Source organism: Mycotypha africana, assembly GCF_025528875.1.
Source record: "Mycotypha africana strain NRRL 2978 chromosome Unknown BDF20scaffold_8, whole genome shotgun sequence".
Lineage (NCBI taxonomy): Eukaryota > Fungi > Mucoromycota > Mucoromycetes > Mucorales > Mycotyphaceae > Mycotypha > Mycotypha africana.
The window spans coordinates 1,604,024-1,625,602 of NW_026515732.1; the positions used below are offsets into that span (position 1 = coordinate 1,604,024).

At 37.3% G+C, this 21,579-nt stretch overlaps 10 protein-coding genes and 1 non-coding gene across 11 annotated transcripts; 9 read left to right on the top strand and 2 right to left on the bottom strand.

Moving 5' to 3' along the window:
* Positions 1 to 941: 941 nt before the first annotated feature.
* On the bottom strand, positions 942 to 2,558 carry BDF20DRAFT_837698 (S-adenosyl-L-methionine-dependent methyltransferase; the record flags this gene model as incomplete). Its single annotated transcript, XM_053079080.1, has 4 exons — positions 942 to 1,880; positions 1,956 to 2,044; positions 2,107 to 2,368; positions 2,484 to 2,558. 4 exons carry the CDS (start codon positions 2,556 to 2,558, stop codon positions 942 to 944), a joined length of 1,365 nt encoding a protein of 454 aa, XP_052934462.1.
* A 440-nt stretch (positions 2,559 to 2,998) lies between these two features.
* On the top strand, positions 2,999 to 3,634 carry BDF20DRAFT_823356 (histone-fold-containing protein; the record flags this gene model as incomplete). Its single annotated transcript, XM_053077784.1, has 4 exons — positions 2,999 to 3,056; positions 3,118 to 3,207; positions 3,289 to 3,452; positions 3,515 to 3,634. The coding sequence occupies 4 exons, from the start codon at positions 2,999 to 3,001 to the stop codon at positions 3,632 to 3,634; spliced, it is 432 nt and encodes a 143-aa protein (XP_052934463.1).
* A 579-nt stretch (positions 3,635 to 4,213) lies between these two features.
* BDF20DRAFT_907202 (Sucrase/ferredoxin-like-domain-containing protein) lies at positions 4,214 to 5,369 on the top strand (the record flags this gene model as incomplete). Its single annotated transcript, XM_053083352.1, has 2 exons — positions 4,214 to 4,997; positions 5,350 to 5,369. The coding sequence occupies 2 exons, from the start codon at positions 4,214 to 4,216 to the stop codon at positions 5,367 to 5,369; spliced, it is 804 nt and encodes a 267-aa protein (XP_052934464.1).
* A 482-nt stretch (positions 5,370 to 5,851) lies between these two features.
* Positions 5,852 to 8,008, top strand: BDF20DRAFT_884087 (uncharacterized protein). Its single transcript, XM_053081847.1, has 2 exons — positions 5,852 to 7,461; positions 7,530 to 8,008. Exons 1-2 carry the CDS (start codon positions 5,930 to 5,932, stop codon positions 7,804 to 7,806), a joined length of 1,809 nt encoding a protein of 602 aa, XP_052934465.1. The 5' UTR covers positions 5,852 to 5,929; the 3' UTR covers positions 7,807 to 8,008.
* A 137-nt stretch (positions 8,009 to 8,145) lies between these two features.
* On the top strand, positions 8,146 to 8,824 carry BDF20DRAFT_837702 (dynein light chain; the record flags this gene model as incomplete). Its single annotated transcript, XM_053079081.1, has 5 exons — positions 8,146 to 8,184; positions 8,237 to 8,281; positions 8,378 to 8,501; positions 8,609 to 8,686; positions 8,751 to 8,824. The coding sequence occupies 5 exons, from the start codon at positions 8,146 to 8,148 to the stop codon at positions 8,822 to 8,824; spliced, it is 360 nt and encodes a 119-aa protein (XP_052934466.1).
* A 1,089-nt stretch (positions 8,825 to 9,913) lies between these two features.
* On the top strand, positions 9,914 to 9,987 carry BDF20DRAFT_t118. The gene has a single exon. It is a non-coding gene; the product is annotated as a tRNA-Val (tRNA).
* A 1,064-nt stretch (positions 9,988 to 11,051) lies between these two features.
* Positions 11,052 to 14,426, top strand: BDF20DRAFT_884103 (P-loop containing nucleoside triphosphate hydrolase protein). Its single transcript, XM_053081848.1, has 11 exons — positions 11,052 to 11,318; positions 11,429 to 11,614; positions 11,689 to 11,839; positions 11,916 to 12,517; positions 12,601 to 12,694; positions 12,767 to 12,907; positions 12,991 to 13,054; positions 13,132 to 13,212; positions 13,290 to 13,355; positions 13,422 to 13,684; positions 13,752 to 14,426. Exons 1-11 carry the CDS (start codon positions 11,096 to 11,098, stop codon positions 13,924 to 13,926), a joined length of 2,046 nt encoding a protein of 681 aa, XP_052934467.1. The 5' UTR covers positions 11,052 to 11,095; the 3' UTR covers positions 13,927 to 14,426.
* An 89-nt stretch (positions 14,427 to 14,515) lies between these two features.
* BDF20DRAFT_823573 (uncharacterized protein) lies at positions 14,516 to 14,713 on the top strand (the record flags this gene model as incomplete). The annotated part of the gene is made up of 1 exon (XM_053077810.1): positions 14,516 to 14,713. One exon carries the CDS (start codon positions 14,516 to 14,518, stop codon positions 14,711 to 14,713), a length of 198 nt encoding a protein of 65 aa, XP_052934468.1.
* A 906-nt stretch (positions 14,714 to 15,619) lies between these two features.
* Positions 15,620 to 17,194, top strand: BDF20DRAFT_884112 (UPF0014 family). The gene is made up of 5 exons (XM_053081849.1): positions 15,620 to 15,815; positions 15,909 to 15,994; positions 16,056 to 16,116; positions 16,202 to 16,269; positions 16,362 to 17,194. Exons 1-5 carry the CDS (start codon positions 15,686 to 15,688, stop codon positions 16,866 to 16,868), a joined length of 852 nt encoding a protein of 283 aa, XP_052934469.1. The 5' UTR covers positions 15,620 to 15,685; the 3' UTR covers positions 16,869 to 17,194.
* Positions 17,195 to 17,248: 54 nt separating this feature from the next.
* On the top strand, positions 17,249 to 18,230 carry BDF20DRAFT_673717 (uncharacterized protein). Its single transcript, XM_053076008.1, has 5 exons — positions 17,249 to 17,326; positions 17,411 to 17,513; positions 17,629 to 17,693; positions 17,797 to 18,136; positions 18,207 to 18,230. Exons 2-4 carry the CDS (start codon positions 17,427 to 17,429, stop codon positions 17,957 to 17,959), a joined length of 315 nt encoding a protein of 104 aa, XP_052934470.1. The 5' UTR covers positions 17,249 to 17,326; positions 17,411 to 17,426; the 3' UTR covers positions 17,960 to 18,136; positions 18,207 to 18,230.
* Positions 18,231 to 20,597: 2,367 nt separating this feature from the next.
* BDF20DRAFT_837707 (uncharacterized protein) lies at positions 20,598 to 21,563 on the bottom strand (the record flags this gene model as incomplete). The annotated part of the gene is made up of 3 exons (XM_053079082.1): positions 20,598 to 20,989; positions 21,381 to 21,425; positions 21,485 to 21,563. The coding sequence occupies 3 exons, from the start codon at positions 21,561 to 21,563 to the stop codon at positions 20,598 to 20,600; spliced, it is 516 nt and encodes a 171-aa protein (XP_052934471.1).
* Between the last annotated feature and the right edge of the window lie 16 nt (positions 21,564 to 21,579).

The following is a 21,579-nucleotide window of genomic DNA, read 5'->3' on the forward strand; positions in this document are numbered from 1 at the left end:
AGCTTTACTTTGATATGGTAATAACAAACGAATTCTTGTTGAAAGCATCAAAATAGCCAAACAAAAAAAAAGAAAATTTTGCGGGCAAATTCTAGAAACTGATGTTGTTTCCAGGAAGTGGAAGTCCGCGCTGGCATTGAAGTCCAATCGTTCACAAGAAGATCGGCGTGTTTGTTTCGAGCTGGTACGAAAGAACAGTAATATGATAAAACAGGGGAACCTATCTCATATTCAAGCATACAATATTTCTTAGCAGATGAACGATCGCCTATGAGATGCTTTGTCCTTTCCCTCAGAAACCTTTTCTTATATCTGAATAATGTAAGATTTCACTTTTCAGATGAAATCCACAAGAAAAACAACATGTTTGATTAGTATAATTGTTGAGAGTTGCCTTACAAGCGCATAAGGAAGCTTCAATATCAATAGGAGGCCAAAGTATGAGCGTTGAGTTAGCACCCAGGACAATGTCGGTACCTAAATGATAACTGCTACCTCCCACCCCATTTTGAAACTATAGGCTAGAATAACTCGAGTAGTCCAAAGTAAGTAAAGAGAACTGACGACAGCCATAAACGCAAGAAACACCAGCAGATCCATCATTGCTGGCTATCAGTTCACTTCAAAGCTGATTCTTCTACTGTGTATACATTAAATGACACTCAATTGAGAGCTAAAAAAATAGAATCGAATGGAAGCTAACTGAATGAATGTAAATAATATTACTATCAACGGTTCTTTACAGAGAAATCAATGGAATTTCAATACAGTTGAATGTTATCCTCTTTTTCAAAAAAGTTTAGTCAAAACAGAATTTAATACATGAAAAGAAATAGCATATTAATCACTATTAAGTATATGAAGGAAGAACGAAATAAGGTTGCTTTATAATATATAAGTAGAAAAGTAGAAAAGAAGGGAGGAAGGAAGCAAATTTTCTTTTAATTTACAAAATCTTCATATTGATCCATTACATTGATCGCTTCCAAATCCAATTGCATAGCATGAAGATTGTTGGCTGCAGTAGCACTTGTGGAGGTAGTATTATTGATAAATGCATTATTGTCCAGATTGATTTCAGAGTCGTATAAACAAGCGTATTCAGGCTTGTATTCAGGCATCATTCCCGGTGTATAACTATAGTTGTAAGTTTGTTCGTGTAATTCCCAAATGCCACGTCGTACCAAAGGCCTGTCCTTTGTTGGCTTTGTAAATTCAGGGTCTTTGTCAACATTTTCAGGCAAACTCAAATCGATACCGTCTGTAGCTGTCACTTCGACATAAATGGTATAACTACGCATATCATTCACAATACAACGCATCCAGCCTCTAATGTTTTGGCCAGCATTCACAGCCAATGGTTCCTTGAATAGGAAACGTACTTGCTGCCAATGTGTGCGATCGGCAGCGGGGCCTGTAGACATCTCAATTACAGTGGATGTCAGGTCGTTGTTGTTTTTGGATGTCTCGTTGTAAGGCGGAGGAGCAAAAATTAAATCGAACCAACCTGCCACACCGTGCATAAGCCCTGTATAATGAGCTGTCCATTGAAAAGGGATGGTCATATCTAATAATTGCTCAATTGTAGTGGTTGCAAAGTCAACAGGATAAGCGTCGAACAAAGTAGGTGTGGTGATCAAATTGCGAGGATCAAAGTGGCCCACAACAGGCATACCAAACATTTCGTCGCGGGCTTCTTTATAGAGCGATGACAGGTCGATATCGTAAAATGACTTTTGTTCCCAAAATCTTGCTTTTGCCATCGTTTCACTCCAAAGGGTAGCATCAGTAAAAGGAGCAAGATAAATGTTTCCCTTGGATGGAAAGAGAGCACCTCCAGGCTTTAAGTAATGATCTCTTGCATAAATGTAACTTTCTAACTTTTGGATCAATCCCATGGTATATTAGAAACGAATTCATTCAAAGCAAAAAGTTTCTTTGTATCGTTCGATTACCATTCTTTCATGGAATAACAGAACCCCAATGGGTTCCGAAATAATGGTGTCGACTTGAGGGATAGGCAAATCGGGGTCCTCAATTTTGGCTATGTAGGGACAGTTATCAGACGTTTGCATGCGTCAAGAAATGGTTTCTTTATCTGATTACCATTGATAACTTCAATTTTGTCTTTCATAAATGGGTTGTTTTTCCCTTCGTTGGCATCGCTTACAATTTTCTTCATTTTGTTTGCCATGCCAGACGCTTCCACTGCATAGACCTTCTTAGCGCCGGCTTGAACGGCAAAATAAGACAGGATACCCGAGCCTGCACCCACATCCATCACAGTTTTATCCTTAAAACAGTTTGAATTAAGCAAGATGGACGATCGATAGGTTGATGTGCGAACAGTATCTTGAAGCATATTTTGCTGCAATAGCATACACATTTCTATTTTTTAGTCACGCGTTGCTCTTCTCTCTCTCTCTCTCTCTCTCTCTCTCTCTCTCCCGTTGTTGTATATAACTATTGAAGCCCTATCTTACTTGGTGTTGTAGCTGAGCATAGTAGCCAAAATATTGAGGATCCCGGTGTTCTACACCAGGCACATTGGAGCTCATTCCTTCGTTCGCGATTAAACTTTTTTTAAAATGAGAGATAAAAGAAACAAGAAAAGAAGTAACACAGTAACAAAAAACTTTCTAATGGAGTCAAAAATTCGATGAACGTTCTATTTCCTCATACCAGCCAATGGTGATGATGTGGTAAGTATCTATGCATGTATCTAAAACACAGGTGTACCCACTATCCGCGTGAATAGCAGTTCAATAGGGTCGTAGCTTGCGGATGCTTGTTATTCGCATGGAACTGTAGATTATATTTTTGCGTTTCTGGTTTGACATGTTGTGCAGCTTCTAGGTTTAGCGCCGGTTGATTGGCTGGACCAGAAGAAAAAATTGGTTAAAGAAAAAAAACGGGCCATCAGGCGATACACTTTTGATTTATTTTGCATTGTTGCTGTGTATTTTCTTTTGCTCTAAAAACCACAAAGTTAAAACAAATGAGTGACAACGAACGTTCGGGATCCACAGGAGATGACGACCTCTCACTGCCAAAAGGTGACTGAATTCTTTACTGTAGCCTATTTTGAGTTCTTTTATTAACGAATACCGTTTACAGCCACTGTTCAAAAATTGATTAACGAGATGATGCCAGAAGACATTGTTTGTGCAAAAGACACTCGCGATCTTTTAATCGAGTGTTGTGTTGGTAATTTCAAACAGCATTCATATTATATAATTCACTTTTTTCCTAATTCAGCAAACCCACTCTTGATGCTTATGAAATTAGAGTTCATTCACTTGATCGCTTCTGAAGCGAACGAAATCTGTGAAAAAGAAACCAAAAAAACCATTGCTGGCGAACATGTTATTGCAGCGTTACAAGCTTTAGGTTTCGAGGATTATGTTGAAGAAGTTGACGAAGTATTTAAAGAGCACAAGAAGCAACAAAAGGTATGTTTGATTTTCCGTCGACTGAAAGTACTTGGCTTGTTTAACCATATCAATTATTACAGGATCGTGATAGAAGGAGTTCTAGGTTGGAAAACACGGGTATTTCAGAAGAAGAATTACTAAGACAACAAGAACTCTTATTTGCACAATCTCGTATAAAATTCGAGGCTCAACAACAGTAAAAGAATGCATACTGCCCATATATCTCTTTACAGAACCTGCTGATACTTATATGAGGGTCGCTATGTGAGATCATTTATTTTCTACTCAATTTAACTCTATTGACAATAGCTAGATCTATACGAATCCTTTTGTGACTTTCTCAACATGAACTGTTCCCTTTTTGCTCGCTACTCTAATTACTACTAAATCAAATCATATTATGTCTGCTAAAGTGAGCCCCACCCCCTATCATTCACAATTGCACCCTCACCCTATTCATTCGCTGTTATCTAACCACAATAATTTTTAACTATTTGCTACCTGTTCATTAAAATTTACATCATCATTGATCCCATATAGCACACTCTGTTGTTTTCTGGTATCTTTTATAAAAGCTATTTATTTCCTTGTCTACCCCGAAATGGCGCACGTTAGATATCCCGAAGGAGCGCGCGGGGGGGAAGACCCGACTATAAAAGGGAGCAATTTGTGTGGAGAAAATCTTTTTCTTTTTACAGTAATTATTCAATTTCTTTCCCTCATCATTTTTCCGCGAAATGCTACAGTATCTTCGTCCAGTTGCGCCTTCTTTCAAACGAATGAGGTTTATGTCAACTCTATCGACCTTTGACGTTCCTTTTGATAGTAAGCCGTTCCCCTTCACTCGATTCGAGCCTTGCTGTCCAGAAGCGGCAAACGCCACAGCAGAAAATGGTTTCATACCTTGTAAACAACACCCAATACCCAATGTGTTGGGACGCAAGATCAATATGACGGAAAATATGGTCAGACCGCCTTCCATGCGCCATATTGTGGGTTGTGTAGGTCCCGAGGGTAAAGAGTGGTTTCGATCCGAAGTATTAACCGTGCAAGGGAGCATTATCAGGGAAATTATGCTATTACAGAAAGAATGGATGGAATCACATCGTCCCGAATTCGAACAATTCCTGGTAGTACTGCCTACCATCGCTGACCGACTACCACTAGCAGCGAAGAACATACAGCCGCAAGACGGAGAACAGGAAGAACCCAATCCAGATCTTCTGTTATTCCCAGAATTCAAATTAATGCCGTCTTTAGTGCCAAAGCCAGACGAAATACGAAACAATAAAGTACTATACGATATACTAGAGACGATGTGGAATAATCCTAAGAAGCCCATACCTCATCAAGAAAAATTGCAAGATATTTCGGCCAATACGGTTATATTTGTTTGCACTCATGGTAGAAGAGACATGCGCTGTGGTAAAATCGGTCCACTCATTGTAGACGAATTTAGAAAAGTATTGAAAGAGAAAGGTTTAGAAAAGGAAGTCGAGGTTTGGGGAACAAGCCATTTTGGAGGTCATGAATTTGCCGGCAATCTGATTATCCATCAAAGAGGTTTAGGCGGGCATTTGTACGGTAATGTGAGACAATGTCACGTACCCGCCATCGTTGATAGACATATTATACATAAGAAAGTAATAAAGGAAATATGGAGAGGTCAAGTCACTCCTCCATCCATCTAATCTGATAATCAGATACGAAAAAGTTGTACGCACACAAATACGATTATCTAAGCATTGACATACATAATTTAAATCATCCAACTGAAATTGACTGAGTTGGAATACGCCAGTGTAAACAATCTCCACCTTTTTCTCGAAAAGAGAGATCAAACAATTGTAATAACTATCACTTCTGCTGCTTTACTATTTAATAAACTTATCCGTCTTTACCTTTATCCCAAAAGGCCTAATTAAGTCATGTTGAAAGGACTCGTTCTTTATTCTTTTTGTTTCTTTTTGAATCTTTTCAGTGGACAGAAATAATTGGAATAAAATAACCGTCTTCCAGTCCATGTAACTTATAACACTGAGTATAAAACTTATTATTTTGTTGCACTCTGAGACGTGAAAAGAAAAAAAAAAAAAAAAAAAAAAAAAACTTACAATTAGTAAGCATGAAACTTATAGAACCACAACGATAAAATACCAACTGCATTCCACTTTGGATACCCGTCTTTAAGCTACTTGATCTGAACGGATGAGCTTGACATTTTCTGTTGAACCGCTCCCAATTATTTCAAAACTTCAGTAGCAGATCTACCAATCAGAAATCTTACAGCAGCAACAGCGTCATGTTTTGAAACAGCGTTTTTCACTTTGCCTTCGGAAAGTTAATTTACCCGCCTGCTAAGTCTACTTTCAAAAAAGGGAAAACAAAGAAGATCACACATTTTGTTGGTTTTTTAACCCATTTTCTTGTTTTCTTTTTTCCTTTTGCCTTTCTTTTCTTGTTATCATAGTCCCTTTTTTCTTTATCAATATTGCATGATGGAAACAATCCAACAGCAACCTCAGGAAGACGTAACGCAAAGTACTGCCGCCAATGACGATATAGCACAACAGATATACTCTAATATTGAGGCACTTCAGGATAAACAGCACATGATGCATATAAACTCTGAAGCAAAGTTCATACCACTACCTCCTTCTTTACCCATATCACCAAGCATCTCTTCACCTTCTGTTATGAAAGAGCTGCAGCAAAAACCAGAAGATTGTCCATGTCACCATATATTCAATGAACAAGATATAACCAGATGCTCACTGTGTCAGTCACCCATCATGGCTGTTGAAGAGTTGCTGAAGGAAAAGGAACAATTTGAAGCAGAAATAAAGATGTTGCAAGGTCAACTTAAGAGTGAACAGACGAGGATTGACGAGCAAATGCAGTCCATATCCGCTTTGAATGATCGTTTAAAGCAATTAACCGAAACTTTAGATACAAAGACTGTAGAATTCAATGCTTTACAGCACGACATGGAATTATTGAATGATAAATATGTGGATGAGATTGAACGAGTAGCCGAAATACAGCACTCAAAAGATATGGTAGAGAGCGAACTAGAAGATTTATCTAGGCGGCTGTTTGAGGAAGCAAATGGAATGGTAGCCAACGAAAAAAGGGAAAAGCACAATCTGGAGATTGCTCAAAAACATCTCGAAAATCAGTTGAAGGAAACAAAAGAAAGATTAGCAGCCGAGCAAATGCAATTGAAAGAGTTGAAGAAGCGTATGGAAGAAATGACGAAAGAAATGGAAAATGAGCAAAAAGAAGCAGCAGCAGCAGCAGCAGTAGATGATGATCACTTACATGCAACAGCAGATAATTTGAACCCTATTATACCAAAAACACCCGATCACATCAAAGATGTCACCACTTTATTAGCCGAGCGTTCATCACTGTTGAACAATCAGAAGAGACAGGACGGTATTGATCCATTGGTACTAGATGAATTTCAAGAATTTGTTCGATTGGGTGCATCGGTCAGTTTGAAAAAAATACATACCATTCCATTCATGAAAAATTGTCAAGAAGAGGATGTAGAAGCTTGTTTGAGATTTGGACCCAATAGTCGGCTTTCCGCTCGTAAAATCAATGAAGCCATCGTTATGAATACATGTTTCATTGAAGAGGCACCACAAGGATTTGCAGAAGAAGAACAAGCAAGGATAGCCGAGACGAATACACCACTCAAGATATCTGCGGCAAAAACCTTGATGTGGGAGAGATTTAGTAGCAGCAGTAGTAACAGTAGCAGTAATAGTCAAGGAAACCAGGCCCAAGGTTGTCAAGCTTGTGGAAGGAACGATCTTAGTACAACGTTACCCTACCGTTTCAGGATTAGTTATTTCGACGATTGGGCTTGCATTGACCGATTTTGCAGAGATCGATTAGTGGCTGTTTGTGAATTCTATGTCTTTATTAGAAACATTCGACAAGGACTCTATGGCAATCGAAGTATAGTTGATCTATATCACGAGGCCATGCGTTTGAGGTTGCAAATGTTTTATGCAAGGTAAATGTAAAAAAAAAAACTCTATCTTTTCCATGAAAGGACTTATTCTAAATGCTTTGTCTTTATAGGATGGGCGCTCTCCCATGGACATTACGTACTGCTAATAATGCAGAATCACGGAGGAAGGATACAAAACAACAGCTCAGAGTGGTTGCATCAGAGTCATCACCTTTGCCAAAATCACCGGCAGTAAAAAGTACGGAGCATGAGACAGCTAGCAGTAAACGACGAGGTAGCATGATTGATATACGCCAAAAACAGCAGCAAGGCGTGAAAAACGAGAAGGAAAGAAACGATTCACCGTCCATTCGACTTGAAATAAACAACAATAACGACAAAAAATAATGGAAATCGTTATCCTTACTATTATTCCCATAATTGTTATAATTGTACACGCCTACTTTTAATACCTCTTTACAGCTATTTATTCTAATTTGTTGTTTCTTAACCACTATCTACACTAATTCGCTACTCACATCATAATGATTTTATCCTTATTTTCACATTTTACCCAATTTTTTTGCTTGCAATAAAATCTCATGCCGATTTTTTATCATTATTTTTTTTTTTGTTCCTGGAAAATCCTGCTGACTTTTTTACACTTATACATAGTTCTCTATTGTAATTTAACCCCATCTCTTCATTTCATTGAACAGAAAACGAAAAAAAAAACAACTATAAAGCATGACAGAAACTGTAAAACCGTTAAAGATATGTACGGCTGTAAGAGCTTTACGTTTACTTGTTAACGATTTGTTCCTCATTCCCTCAATAGGATGAAAAGTTCACTGCCGACGAGATTCAAAGCATCATCAAAGATGTAAGTAGAAGCAGTGATCTATCATAAAAAGTTGCATATGCAAAAGACAAAACTCTTTAAAAACGAGCGTTGCTCATCATATTGAATTTTATTTAGACTGTTGAACAGGTGTTGAACAACGAGGAATATGCCCATAGCAAGGTTCCTCAATGGAACAGCAATATCATCGATGCATGTCTAACGAAATTGAAAGAAGGAAGTAAAAACCATAAATACATCGGTAAGCAATCGATTAATTATATTCATAATTGTCATTACGTTTATGAAGCCGAACACAACTCCTTCCTCACAAAGATACTTCATTCTTGCTTTCGCTATTTTATGTAGTAACATGTATCATTCTTCAAAATAAAGGAGCAGGCTTCTACGCAGGGAGTACGGTTTATTGGGACAATCAAAATGATGGTAAGCATATGATTAACTTACAACAACTATTTCTACTTTTATTGACTGGAGTTTCTTTTTACAGCGAGTGCAAGTTACAGATTCGAATCAAAATCGATGTTTGCTATTGTGAACGTGTTCGCGTTGAGCCTACCTTGAATCCTACATTTTTAACTCATTCATATGCGCCGCAAGGACGGAAAGTGTCTTTTGCTACTAATAATAATAAACATTAATGAATAATGACAGCGAGCACTATCAAATGTTGGGTCTGCAACAACTGCTTGCTCATGAACATGGACGGCGTGTAGATCGGTGCTGATTCACATTATTACAGTACGAAATTTCGTAAATACTACCACATATTCGGGCAACGTGATATTGTCACCTTCTCATCTCTAATTCAAGAATAACATTCTAAGAAACCCAGGTTAACTGCTCTAACACAGTTTGGGTGCACTGAACAAATATTAGTAATTTGGATATCTCACAGTAGAACATATAACTCGGCTGTCACTATTACTTTCTTGTTTCCATCAGAAGCTTAGTTTTATCTTGCATTCATATAAAAGGCCATCTGGATTCTACACCACAGATAAAATCGATCAACAGCTAGTCCTTCATTTCTGAGATGAAGAAATATCGCATTTATAAACGCTTCAAATAGTATGCTGACTAATGCCGCTTCGGTTTAGGCAGGTAATAGAAGTCTATCACAGTTTATCCCACAGGATCGCTGTAGCAAAGAAAGTGCTGCCGGTTCATTGAGTCAAACGGCTTAAAGGTACTTATGCGTTTAGGCGAGTTCATTTTGCAAAACTTCTCACTGAATATTTCTGCAGTTTTTATTGACTGCTGCTCAAGATTCCTATTATACTTAAGCAGTGTGGGTTCTTATGTGCTTCAGCATAGTATATTTACCTCGTTTGAGTAAGTGCAGGTAGCAGAGATGGCATTGAGCATTTTGACAGAAAAGACAAAAAACTATGCTTATCATCCGAATTTTATATGAAATTAGATCAAGTTTGAACTGTAGATGTCTCTAGCCAAGCTAAAAACAGTTTGTAAAAGTAAATTTAGTACATTTTCAAAAAAAGATATAAAGGATCGAGCTACGGACTAAGGAGGAGAGCTTCTTGCTGACATAACTATAAGCGACCAGAGAACACAATTTCCAAAAATAGAAACTAAACACAACTCCGCTTAAATACACTGATGAGAAAGTTAAAACAAATTTCAGTATCTAATGTTTCCATGGAGAAGTGGTTTAACTCGTCACTTTCACATAGTGAAGATCGCCGGTTCGAGCCCGGCTGGAAACATTCTTTTTCCATTTCTTCTTTTTAGAAACGTATCACGTTTCATAAAGGATTCCGTCCTATTGATGTCTTGAAGCATAAAAGCTGCTGCAACAATGACAGGATAGAGGAATTATACCAGATCACTCAGAAAGATAAAGCAACACTCCGCCTACTATTATGTCAACAAAATTTCATTAATATAACGATATAAAATGAATTTGTATGCTTTGCTGACATTGTTTGAACTTGAGCCATTACAGTATTAAACTCAAAAAGTTTAAAGAGAAGTTCAGAGGCGCTGAAGAAGATTAAACGTACAGTAAAACCTGAACCATAGCTCTGAAACCTTTTTATAAGAATGCAATTGATTTTAAACTAATAACAAAAAACCAGAAGAATACGTATAAAACGATCTGACAAGTATAAGATGTTTTATAAATGCTTACTTGACCACCAGAAACTTGGTTTGGCACCTTGTAAACTTGTACGAATAGGACATAATGATCTGAATACGGTCCTCGTCATCTAAACCGTAAATTAACTGGTCAACTTGCAATGTGAATAAGAACGTTAATAGCTCATTATATCCATCTAAGTTGCAGACTTTTTTCTATTGGTTTTTTTTTTTTTTTTTTCACTTATTAAATTGCTCAAGGCGACAGAGAGCTCTGTTTGTTAAGCTAGTATCATCTCTCATTGCGTCCTAGCGATGCAGTCAGTCAATATGCAAATTCTGTACCTAAAGCTTCTATGCTTAATAATAGCAACAGCTGCTACATCACATCGTCCCTGTAAGGGAAGCACCACGCTTTTCGCCTCATCCTCTTTTATCGCCTTCACTACCATTACCACTCTTTATACTATTAACAAACGGAAACTATACCCCTCTTTTTTACTATATACATAGTAGAAAAGAATCATACGTCGCATGCTTCCTTCTAACATTTGTTCCTGAGGCAGTGCCATAACCAAAAACGCAAGCGAAATGTAAATTCTCATTTTTGTGTGACTATTTTGTTATGCAACCCCTGAGAATCATTAAATTCATGCGATCAGAAACGAAGTAAATTGCCCTGCTTTTCTTGTGTTCTTTTGCGCAGAGCAATTCTGAAAGATTAAAATAGACAGAATGTTCAGACTTATTCGACTAAAACAACCCACTTTATTCTTGCAGCAGAAAAGTTGTACTGCCTCTGTTTTCAGCAGATCGTTCACTCAGAGTACAATATGCCAGCGAACGCAGACACGAAACAGCCGATCGAAAAGGAATGTCAGTTTAGATCGAGATTGGCTTAAGCCGATAAAGCCGATGAGTAGAGAGATACCACTGACGAAGAACACGTTGAGAGAGAGTAAGCGTTTAGATCAGGATGTACACATGTAATTTCCACTAGGACTAAACGTTTCAAAAATCGTTGATTTCTGTTGGGGTTGCTATGGTTGTCTTCTCATCGATGTTTAGATCTGTCTTTGCAACTTGAAAAATTCAAACGTAGTCAAAAAGTAATAAGAAAAGCACGAGAATTAGGTGTCCCAAGAGATCTCTTCAAAGAGCTAAGCAAGCCGTTTGTAACAGCAGTTATTTCAGGAAAGATCCCCAGTCTTTCTCTGACTACTTTATACTCGCAAAAAAACAAAGATGAGTCAGGTAGTATTCTTCGTTTCAAATGAGAGTCATTCCCTATGAAAATACGTTCCGACTGATGAGATTTTGTATAACAGCGTTTTTGGATAAAGCTATATTATCAGCATTTTTAGATTATTGTGCACCACATCTACCAGAGGATCAACGGGATAGATATGTTTCTGTGAGGAAATTAAGTGATTTACGATACCCAAGCGAATGGTTTCCAGAAGCAAGGCAAATGCGGCGGTAAGTGGTTTTTTTTTTTCGCATAAAGGAGGCATAGACGTTGACTTTGCCGACAATAACCTGTAACTTTTATCAGAAAAATCATTTTACATGTAGGGCCAACCAATAGTGGAAAGACTTATCGAGCATTGAAACGATTAGAAAGTGCGGAATCAGGCTTATATTGTGGACCTTTACGTTTACTCGCCCATGAGATTTATGAAAAAATGAACGAAAAAGGAATCCCTTGTAATTTATTGACAGGAGAAGAAAGAAAGGAAGTGTCAGAATACGCACCCTTGACGAGTTCTACAGTGGAAATGGCATCATTAAAAAAGAGAATGGATGTAGCGGTTATAGACGAAATCCAACTCATTGCAGATCCACAACGGGGTTGGGCATGGACACAAGCCTTACTAGGTTTGAAAGCCAAGGAAATTCATTTATGCGGCGAACCGTCCGTGGTCCCTTTAATCAAGAAAATATGCAAGAGTTTAGAAGAAGAAGTAGAAGTGAATGAATATACGAGATTGACACCTTATGAAGTCTCAGATAAATCGTTAGGGAATGATTTAAGCAAAGTTCGCAAAGGCGATTGTGTAGTGGCATTTTCTCGCCAAGATATTTTCAAATTGAAGGCAGAAATAGAGGAACGAACAGGTCTAAAATGTGCAGTTGCTTATGGTGCCTTACCACCAGGTAAGGACGATTTACTTGCTCTTCCTTTAAAAAAAATGTTTTTTAGTTTGTGCTATTTTCATCTGACTCTATACCATTTATAGAAACAAGGGCATTGCAGGCTAAAGCTTTCAATGACCCTCATAGTGGCTTCGATGTGCTTGTTGCTTCAGATGCAGTTGGCATGGGCTTGAATTTGTAAGAAACAATTGTTATTTGTAATGTAGGATACCACTATTTGCTGATAGCTTTGAAAACCATTTTTGCTAGAAATATAAAGCGTATCATCTTTTCCACGGTTGAAAAGTTTGATGGTAAGGTCATGACATTCTTGAGCACAGCACAATTGAAGCAGATTGCTGGTCGCGCTGGTAGATTCGGAACAGCTTATAGTCAGGGTGAAGTGACTACGTAAGTCTATGCTCCCAACAAATAGTATATAGCACCAATTTATTGTATGGGTTAGTAAGCCAAAAATTGCTTTTTTATATTAGCCTTAATCCAAATGATCTAAGTTATGTCAAAGCGTGCGTGGCAGAACCCCTTCCATCATATGAGGTACACAAATGAAAAACCATAACGATGAGGTAATGATCCAAAATAAAGCACTGCTAACACAAATACTTACGTTTAAGATGGCAGGATTACAACCTACACCAGATATTTTGGAACTTTTTGCTCTACAATGGCCGGAAGAAAAGTTTTCTGGCTTGCTGGTAATCATCCTTCTTTTATGGAAAATAATACCTTTTTCAGATATTGATTTAGATCTGCCTTACTGCTTGTTAAATAGCAAAAGTTCGAAGACTTGGCATCATTAAATGGTGATTACTTTTTGTGTAACTACGACGATCAGAAAGTAAGTTTAAAAAGTTACAAACTTGTGTAAAATGTACGTTAAGCTTACAATGATCCCGTTATGCAGAAAGTCGCTGCAGCCATCGAGAATATAGATTTACCAATTCGTGACCGATACCAATTCGTTACAGCACCTGTAAATACTCGAGACGAAACCGCATTGGAGTTGATCAATCTTTTTGCAAGAAAATTCAGTCAACATAAAGATTGCTCGCTGACGGAAGTTGTACAGTTACCCGAAAAGACAGAATCAGCAGATTTAAAAGGATCGGAATTGTTAAAGAATTTAGAATTGTCACATAAGAGCATCATGCTTTATATGTGGTTGAGGTAGCAATGAAGGTTAAGCTATGGTATACGCCTGCACATGAACTGACATACAATGTTCACCACATAGTCTCCGCTATCCTGACGTTTTCGTCACACCACAAGAAGAAGCTTCAAGTATCAAAAGAAAATGTGAAGTTATGATTGATGAAATTTTAAAGAAAATGAAGACGAAGCTAGTAAAAAAGCACAAGATGAGAAAAGCTGGAGGAAACAGACAGCGTGGCATGCAATCATCCGTATAAAGACTTATTTATGGAGCCTATGCCCTGATACCATTTTACTTGCGTTTCTTATTGTTATTTTTAGATTAACACTTCTGTACATACTTTTTGTCCTAACTTATCACTGCTAAAAGTAGTTTACAATGATAAACATTGCACATCATAGATGATGATACCTTTTTTTTTTTCTTTTTGGTACATTTGGTTGAACCATAAGCCTATTATGCTTTTTTTATTGGATGTTGCATATCACTGGAAAGCAATGATTTTACACAAAAATAGAAACTGAACAGAATCATCCACTCCTTAGAAATTGAAAAATGTAACCAGTCAGGACTTTTCTGTAAAATGTTGATCTCACAGAATTTTCCTAGGCTGATTTCATAACGTCATTTAGCCTTTCTACGTCACAGTGATGAATGCCTCAAAAATAAAAGGAAAAGAACTTTTTCTCTTTTTTCCCAGATAACGATGGCTATATAAAAAGAGGGAAGGGAGAACAAAAAAGACAAGCTTATTTAGATCATCTATCAGTTTCATATTCTTCATATTACTATAGTCAAACAGATATTTTACAACTAGTACTTTTACAAACAAAAAATATATTACGATGGGATCTATATTCTCTTGCTTAAGTGGCATTGTCTCCTCTATTGCCTCGCTTCTATCAGGGTTGATTAGTGCTGTTGCCGGTTTCTTCCAAGCTATTATCTCTGCTATTGTTCGTTGTATTACTGGTATTTTCGGAGCTCTTGCTACAATCGTAACTTGCGGTCATTACAGGAGAGGAGGGCGGTCGACGTACTAGTACGCGCCCTCAAAAAAGGCCTTGAAAGATAGCTCAAAATCCTACTGATCGATCATACACTCTACAAGTTACTACGCTATACTGCTAATGATTCTAATTACCACCTATTCTATTGTATTTTTATAATTATTCTCCTGTATAAATTCAATTAAATTATAACCGTATGATAATGTCAATAAAAGTTATCTACGTTCATCTTTTTTTGCTTGATTCACCAAATGAGTGTTTCTTTTATGCTGATTGACGATTGATCCTTCGACTAACTATGTTCATAAGGAGAATGGCCATTAAAACTTGTTTCAAATCTTACCATTCACCTATGAATGGAGTGAATGCTCAGAAAACACGAAATAGAAGACTAGCCTTTGATGAGACGTTTATAATTGGTTTTAGGGATGACATAAAACAATGGAAAGACTGTGCTTCATTGCACATGTGTAGCCATATATAAGAAATACTTTTCCTGCTGCTGGAGGAAACGAATATGTGCGCACAACAGTTGCAAAAAAAAAACAAAAACGGAACACTCGAATCTTTTATAAGGCAGTTATCGCAAGACAATACAAACTTTAACCTAGCAGTTGTAAGACTATCATTGTTAATTCCAATCCATGCTTTAAAAGTAGTTATCAAAAACTGTTTGGATTTGGTATAATGAAATATTGCTTTTTCTTACCTATTATTCTTTAATTGTAATTCAAAAGCTTTACAAAACGGTACACCCACTTTGTTGATCCTGTAATGTATACCCTTTTGATCTGTGTTCCTGGATGAGTCGGAAGCTTTGACACAGCTGTCCCACCAAACGTCATGCTGCTCCGTTTCTCTGACTTTCAAAAATCAAAATGCACGGCTTATGGGGAATATCAGACAACACTGAACCACCTTCCTCCGTTCCTCCGTTTCTTTTCTTAAACTTCATCTTTTTCCTTTACACAGTTGTTTCATTTCCTAAAAAGAGATAGCACAGGGATGAGCATCTCTGTTATCGACTTTGTGCGTACTTTTTTATTAGAAGCGAATAATGATAAGAAAGGCAGTACATTGCCAGATTTATCATGGATAAATGTAGGCATTGCTTCAACCTTTATTTTGATCAATGGTAAATGAAAGACATAGGCATCTACGTTACAGAAAGGCCAGGAAAAAAGAAAAGTAAAAGTGCAGAATGCTAACTTTCTTTCTCTGTAAAAAGGTATTATATCATTATCACTGGGGCTGAAGCTCGAAAAATCACTTTTGACGAGCTCTATACGTTGCATTGTTCAATTAACGTTCATGGTAACAACAAGAATTATCAAGAACTTCGAAATCAACATCATTATGTAACAGCATTCTGTAGGGTTATATCTTGGAGAATATTTTCAACGCAAAGAACCCATATTTAGTGATGTTGATGACCTGTACATATTTTGACAGATTTTTTGTTGACACATGGATACAAACTTATTTGTAACACATGAGGATTTTGATCATTTTCTTTAATAGTTGCCTTGATATTCCTCAGTTCATGTGAAACGGCTTATAATAAAACAGATTGGTCTTATTCAGGGATGGTAAGAAATAACGGATAATTGGATGTATACAGCAAAGTAATATTACCTAAAGATGGCTGATCTGATAGACATATTTATATATTCATGAATAGTTTCCATCCGTTTTACTATCAACAGCATTTTCAACTATATTCATTGGGATTATAGGAACACGATACGCCATGGCAGAAAAGAACTTTTGGCTACCAGAGTTTTTTATACCTACTATTGGCTTGTTGCTAGGCATCACTTCTGGTGCAATGGCAGTAGGGTTATCTACTTGCCTGACAAAAGCAGGCAGACAAGCGGAACAAATCGAGACGTATTTGAGCTTTGGAGCGAGTCGTTGGGAAGCAGGGAGAGCAGTAGCCATTGAAGCTATCCGTATCGCCATGTTACCGAGCATCAATAATATGTCAGTCGTCGGCTTGATTACAATTCCGGGTGCCATGACCGGTCAGATTCTTGGCGGAGCACCTATTATGAATGCAGTAAGATACCAGCAAATTGCTACCTTCATGATTTCTGCTACAACAGGTTTAGCTGTTCTATCAGTGGTTTATGTGAGTCACTTTTTCTGCCCAATGATAACATTCGAATACTGCTATATTGACGCTTGAATGGCTAGTTCTGCATTCATCATTTGATAGATAAAAGACATCGTCTGCGGCCAGAAAGGGTTCATAAATACAAAGCAAACATCTTTCATGATATAAAGGCGATGTTTTTAGACGTGTGGCATGGATTTTCGGATTTGGAAGAACAGTATCAAAACCATTGAAACCGAAAAAGAATCATGCAAAGTTCTGGTAGCTTGGTCATCTGCCGTTTCTATTTTTGGTGATCCTCATTTAACTTGTATTTCTCCCGCACTCCTTTTTATCTAAACCAATTGCAAGTCAATGCTTAATACCTCTTTCTCTTTTCGTATTCAATCCTTTTTTTTTTGGGTTTTTGCTAATCTTTTGTTTGTAAATGCGTAGCATTCAATCAAATAATTATTTTGCTTCAATTTTGTGTACAAATTACTATTAAAATATAAACACTCTTTCTATCTCTACTTCTGAAAATACAGTAAGTATCGGTTTCTTGCTCAGAATTAATCTATTTGTTGTAATGTTATAGTCAATCACATAATACGAATTATAACATAATGATGAAGAAAAAAAAAGTTAGATATGCCAAAAATATCATCGACAACCTCTTTAACCCGACAAAATGCTTTTCTATTAGAAAAAAACCAAGTGTTAATACAGTTGGATCCGGTAAATGATTAACTATTTAGTTTTCAGCAGTAGCTTTTCATGCTAATTTGTACCTGAAAATCTCGTCCTTCGTCAACATGCATGTATGAAATAAAACACTTCTGGCCATCACTAGATCTGTCAGATATGTCAAAAACATCAGCTTTCAAGAAGTCTTATCGTCCCCTGCCAATGTCAAACGTATAATATACCAGTTTTGTAATTCTCGGTTACAAACATGAAGAGAATTAGAGGATCGACAATTAAGTCATATTTCTAAAATAGTACATCTTCCAATGTATAGATCTGCTCATAAAGACTGCTTTGTCAAATGGCTGAAAGCCAACGGTTATCCAAAGTACTGTAGTAGCTGCAAATCGAGATATACCATAGTTCTGATACCCCTCTGTAAGTATCACAAAAACAACCTCAATTCAGTTCGAGCTCTATTGACCCATTTACAATAGATAAAAGAGCAGCGCTGTTTATCATCATTACATTGGCTATTTTGACTTCCATTTACTCTATTTTAAGCATTTGCTATTGTGCAAAAATCGAATCATTACCGAGAGATAGAGTTTACGAACAATTTGGACAAGAGACCTTTCAAGATGTACCTCAAAGGCTGATATTGCCAAGCATTGGTAAAAGCTGCTTGATGGCCCTGTATTCATCAACATCCTATTCATTGCTCATTTCCGCTCTTTCTATTAGTTTATCTCTCTTTATCATGTATTTTCTTTCTATCTTTTAGTTTATGTATCAGCCTTTTATTTTTTCCCTTTATGACCCAGTTTTGACATTTCCCCTTCTCTTCTACGCATTCGTTTTATAAAACGCTTTGAACTTTGCTTGTACAAATGTTGTTACCAGAATATTTGCAAAAATGGATACATATACCGTATATACATCATTTGCTCATCATGCTATGCTTATTTGATGGGTATCATTTGCAACATGTTTACCCCTTTTACCCTAAAAATCGAACCGACGTCTAAAGCACCGCTTACAGAGAGGCTGCAGAAAGCATGCAATTATATGACTAGACAATTTCATATTCTTCGAAAAATGGATAATTTTGGGACGGTACAAACGACAGCCCCGGTGGAAAGAAATTGAGTTCTATTCACGGCAGCAGATTAGACATGTCTTTTAGCGACTTTTAAAAACTGTAAGTGGCTGTCATGAATACAAAATGTTTTATGAACTTGCTGAAGAATCCAGTAAAGTGAAATGGACTACAGTCTTCACATGCTATCATTACTATTTGTAACTTCACAATGGAGGTAATCAGTAATACAAGTCAAGTAGAAATTCATATATGGAAACAGTAATTTACCAAGAAAGCCAGAAAAAGGAATGAACTGAGCTGCACAGGCAGTTGGTAAATATAAATTCACTTTATATAGTCATCACAGTAGCTTAGCGAGAATTAATTTGTATAAACGGCCTTAACCCCCTTCTTCCCAATGAACTGTATCGCAGAATACTAGAAGAGATAGCAGACCTTCCTGGGAACATTTACAGCGCTCGGAATATGAACTTCCAAACACTCAAAAACAACCTATGCCCTGGGGTGGATAAGATACATTTGGCCGATTCATTGTGTAGTCCGAGTCGCGTGAATTTCTAGAATATCATTTGAATGTCATTAACTGAAGTTTGAGACGAAGCAGATATAAGGCAAAACGCAAGAAGAGAAAGCGGATAAGAGAAAAGGGATATGTAATCTCTTACTAGGGGATTGTTTGTGAACCAATTTCCATCCCAAAGTAAACTAGAGAAGACATCGTCGAGCATATTGTAGACATTATGCCTGGTCTGATATACAGGGTTTATGAAAATGTAAAGTGAGAAATCCAGTCTTTTCGTGAATGAGATAAATAGACTTGGACGCTCAGCACATCATGGTGATCCTGTTGCTGCTTTGCTTCAAAAATCTTCCGTCATTATCTAAATAACCCTTTCAATGTTCTTAGTATTTTATTCATTGCCACTGCTCACCTTACATCAAGACCGCCTTGATAGCACCTTAACCCAGATATTGTAATCGTACGGTTCTCCTAGTCTATACCTCAGGAAACCCGAATAGCTTGAATAACATTCCTAAGTCCTCTTTGAATCGTATTGAAGCAATTGACATACACTGTTATAGTCTTGAAGAAGATTTATATACTGCTAAAAGTCATTTCATACCTTAGCAAACGGTATTACATGGTTTACCATTGCTTCAAATTTGTTTGAATAATGAAGCTCTCATGTCCCTTGACGAGATCGAATCCGATAAAGAGATATACGACAGCTCGAACGACAAAAAGCGACTGTGGTGCGTACAAAGTACATGTACTATTCTAACTCTTCCAGAACAAAACTAAGCATTCAATGTGACCCTCATATTACTGTTAAAGATGCCGAGTCTGAATAAGGTATAAGAGATATCGTTTCTTTATTTGCTTCGTTTCATCGGTCATTACACTGACAGATTCACAACAGTATGCCAAGTAAGAAAAGGGCCTGTTCAGGCGTGGATATCGGCCTTGCCTTCCAGAAAGCGGAAATAGCGATATTTGTTAGTGAAGGTGACAAAAATGCCCGGTGATGGCAAACTACATTTAACTGGCTCACTGGATGTGGTCATTTAACAAATAGCGAAATTAGCATTGTCACGATTCGAGCCACATACTCTATGCAATGAACTTAAACAAGGCAGGCTCAAGAAAAATTAGCAAAACAGGATTGATAAGAGTGGTTTACGTTTATAGATTTTTATATGGGCAATAAGTCAATAGAAAAGTTTATGAGCAGTATTGACAAGTAATATTGAAGTGCAATAGTTATGGAGACTAGGCTAAAAGTACAATAGGCTTGGGGACCGGGCTTTAGAGAGTTTGTTCTGGTGTCGTTGATACGATTTCACTTCATGCATTTGCATCTTTAGTTCAGAACGCCGTTCCTAGCACCATGAAGACCACAAAAAGTCATGTCTACACCTTAGTTTAATGAAAAAAAAATAAAAAAAAATTATAATATTACTGTAATGTGCATAAAAAAGAGTATTACCGTCGAAGCAAACGTCCATAATCTTGAAAATGATTAAAAGCAATATCAGTTTTGGGACATCCATCGCCAAGTAACAGCAAATGTAATCATTTGCCACCACAGGACAAGGGAATGTGTCACAGCAAGGATAGCCATCGAGTCTCGGCAAAACTGAGTGGAACAGCGAAATCGTTTGACTTTCAAGTCCTTCATCAAACAACAACCTTTTGTCACCTTTTTATCGATCAAGTTCCATCTTTCAATCGTAACATCGTTATATGGAAGCAATATCAGTTTTGGGACGTCCATCGCCAGGCAATAGCAAATGTGATCATTTGCCACCACAGGACAACGGAATTTGTCACAGCAAGGATAGCCATCGAGTCTCGGCAAAACTGAGTGGAACAGCGAAATCGTTTGACTTTCAAGTCCTTCATCAAACAATAACCTTTCGTCACCTTTTTATCGATCAAGTTCCATCTTCCATGATGTTATATATTTGATAAAATGTATATTTCTAAGTTATGATAGAAAAAAGAAAAAAAAGAAAACAATACAGTAATCTGGGAAATTGAAATTTACATGGGTAAAAGAAAACAGTCCTTAATTCTGGGTTTGAAATATGCTGTTATACGTCATTCATAGCGCTGACGTCTTCCGATACTCAGTTGTTAACTGGATAATGCAGTCACTACTTGCGGTAGCTCGGAAACCCTCTCAACTAGCCAGCAATAACGTTGACACTTCCACTACCGCTAGCTCCGATGATAATTGCAGTAAGCAAATTCAGTTTGGCGCTATAGATGATCCGCTAATTATTACATTCTAGGCAAATCTAAGATTTCTTACTTGACTGATCGTCAGCATCTACGATTCTCTCAGTGCTGCTGGCGACTTTATTGAAGTAAAATTTTAAGGATCAACGCCCAGCATTATATGGAAGTATACCCTACACCCTAAGTTGCCGCGTGAAGGCGTCTTATCTGTATTATACCGTGTGCTGCCTTTGCCGAAGATGCCAAGATCATTCATGTCAAACTATCTGAGC